Below are 2,939 nucleotides of genomic sequence, written 5' to 3'. Positions count from 1 at the left end.
AACTTGCCTTTAGCTTCAACCCGACACGGAAGGATGCGTTTCAATAGTGTTTCTTTATGTTCTATCTGCCCCAGTTTCACACAATTCGGGCTTGAAGTGAAAATGCCTTTACCTATTTCCCTCAAATGTCCTTACATATTCAACATTGTTTCATTGCTTCATGATTAAGCTGAATTTTAAAACCAGGCTGAGAATTACGCGTGCATATCACGTCACTAGAGTCAACAGGAAAAGAACTATAAAAAGAAAAGAGAACTAAACGAAAAAGACTAGAAATCACAAAAAATAGAAAATGGCATTAGACAGATGGTGAAAGGGTTTAGATAACAAAACAAACAAACTAAACTGGGGTTACAAACCTAGACAACACTAAACGGGCTATTATGACTTAACAAACTAAGCAAAATAAAAGGATAGAAAGGTTTGAGTCACAAGACAATATCCGGATTACAACCCTGAAATAACCTAGATAGCAGAAATGACAACAAAATAAACCACCAAAACTCCTCCCTGGCTATCCAAGAAAGGAGCGTCTTTCCAATCATCAAAACTCAATATCTTAGCTACTAACTTCTGCATCAACGATACTAGGACCTTCACAAGTCTCCATCACATTGTTCTTAACAGATTGCCTTTGGGTTCCCTTTGCCTGCACGTTCTTAGGATCAACCTCTGATAGCACTGAAAGCTTCGCAGCACGTGTACCTCCTAGGATTCCAGAAGAATTCTCACATTCCTTTTCAAAAGAAATCATCCCCACCATATGCGTCTCATTATGCACAGGTGACGGACTTTGGCTAGTGTCTGCTGCGTCTGGATTTTGCACGACAATGTCGCCTGCATCAATAAGCTTCTGAATCGCGTTCTTCAGATTCCAACATTTCTCTATGTCATGCCCTGAGGCATCTGAACAATATGCGCACCTTTGAGAAAAATCAAACTTCTTTGGAAGAGGGTTTGGCATTTTTATCTGTATCGGCTTCAACATGTCCAATTTCCTTAGTCTCTGGAACAGACTGACATATGACTCTCCCAATGGAGTGAAGGTTTTCTTCCTCTGCAACCTCTCGTTCTTAAATGCTTGATTAGGCCGGAAATCTGATCCAGGGGGGTTTCGGTAGACTCGTAGGGGTAGATAGGCATTTTGTGGAGCTGGGTACTGGGAGAGTGATGTACGACTTTGGGAGTTATGTGGAGAGAAGTGGCATTGGGGAGGATTATCTGGTGCATAAGGATATCCACAGGGACGATGTCGAGGATGGAAGTGTTGATCGGGAAAGCCCATTGGATCATCTTTTCTATTTCTCTTTCTTCCACCCAAGCTGACTGGGATGTTCTGAATGTTTTTCGAACAACTCATGATTTTGCTTGACTTGATTCCCTCTTCTACTAGCTCCCCCATTTTTAACACATCATTGAAAGGCTTCCCTAGGGACGGAATCAAATGACTGAAGTAGGTGGGCCCCTGAGCTTGTAGGAAAAGCTCAACCATTTCTTCTTCACCAATCAGGGTATCGACTCGAGCAGTCTGCTCCCTCCATCTGAGCCCAAACTTTCTAAAGCTTTCCTCCGACTTCTTTTCCATTTTAGATAGAGAGGAGCGGTATGGGGTAACACCTGATCTGTATTGAAAGTATCGAACAAAATCTTGAGCCATGTCACCCAATATAGGCCACTTACCAACATCTTGACGAGTATGCCAGTCCAAAGCTGCCCCAGTCAGGCTCTTACTAAAATATGCCATCAACAGGTCATCTTTCTCTCTAACACTTCTCATTTCATTGTAATAAACCCTCAGGTGGGCTACCGGATCTCCACACCCATCATATAAGTTAAATCTTGGCACTTTAAACCCCATAGGCAGGCGAACGTCAGGGGACACGGACAATTCTTTGTAAGACATATTACCCTGACCTCCCATTCCTTGCTTGTTATTTAAGGATTGTTCTATGCCTTTCAGCTTCCTGGGTATCCTATCTCGCCCTTCTTTTCCTATAACCTTTTCATTTTCAGCATGAAGCTTATCCCGAGGGCTCTTCTTGTATGAGTCATGAACCTTGTGGGCAACCTTTGAGGGGTAATATTGGGTATCATGAGCTTTGAGTGGGTGTTCATTGTTGGGAATAGTGGATATGGCAGGAGGGCAATTTTGGGAAAAGATAACTGGAGGACAAGTGATGGAGCTACTAGGGTGGTTGGGAAAGCTGTGATAAGCGGGAAAATCTGGAGAGTATGGGGAATCATCTGGCACTATGACCGGAGTTTGGGTAAGGGTATCATCTAGGAAGGTAAGTGGTGGCGAGGGTGGTGCCTTCCCAGTCACCCAAGCCTGATACATGTCCGCCATGTGTTGTCTTAACATCTTTACCTCTTCAACCAACCCATTGTCCTGTTCAGACATCTGCTTCCGGGCACCGGTATGAACTAACTCAGTTCTGTTGTTGTCTGCTAATGCTTTTTGACTTTATGTTGTAGAGAAGAGTTACCCCTTTAAAACCACCAACCAACCACCCTTCTGCTATGAATATAACAAAAAATGAAGCCATCACGGTAGCTTTAGGGCATTTAATATAAGATAATCTCACTTTATGTGCAGTGCACTCAGCCACAGTTATCGTTTCTAAAATGACTTCGAGGGTACAAAGATCAGTTGACATCATCCCAATTTGTTCATTTCAACCTCTCTTTTCTTTGCTTTTCTAGCACTTGCTGGCTTGCCCATTTTCTTTCCCCTTTCTTTCTGATTGTCGCTATTTTCTTCCTTCTCAATTCTCACCTCCCATAATTTCACCTCTTTTTTTTTTCTTTTTTTTCTTTTTTTCTTTTAATAAATAAAAAATGATTCGATCGAACACTATGTAGGTTGCCTACGTATCATGACGCCGCATGAATCAGATCTTTGCGTAGTTCGGGAAGATCGGGAATAAAGTAAACAAACT

The 2,939-nt window shown here is 42.3% G+C and overlaps 1 protein-coding gene across 1 annotated transcript; it reads right to left on the bottom strand.

Moving 5' to 3' along the window:
* Window positions 1-559: 559 nt before the first annotated feature.
* Window positions 560-1,921, bottom strand: LOC138868999 (uncharacterized). The gene is made up of 2 exons (XM_070146584.1): window positions 1,374-1,921; window positions 560-1,322 (listed from the first exon to the last, which is right to left on the bottom strand). Exons 1-2 carry the CDS (start codon window positions 1,919-1,921, stop codon window positions 560-562), a joined length of 1,311 nt encoding a protein of 436 aa, XP_070002685.1.
* Between the last annotated feature and the right edge of the window lie 1,018 nt (window positions 1,922-2,939).

The sequence above is a fragment of the Nicotiana sylvestris genome, chromosome 5 (genome assembly GCF_000393655.2).
Source record: "Nicotiana sylvestris chromosome 5, ASM39365v2, whole genome shotgun sequence".
NCBI lineage: Eukaryota > Viridiplantae > Streptophyta > Magnoliopsida > Solanales > Solanaceae > Nicotiana > Nicotiana sylvestris.
The sequence above is the reverse complement of the archived record's forward strand: the minus strand, read 5'-3'. Positions and strand labels throughout refer to the sequence as shown.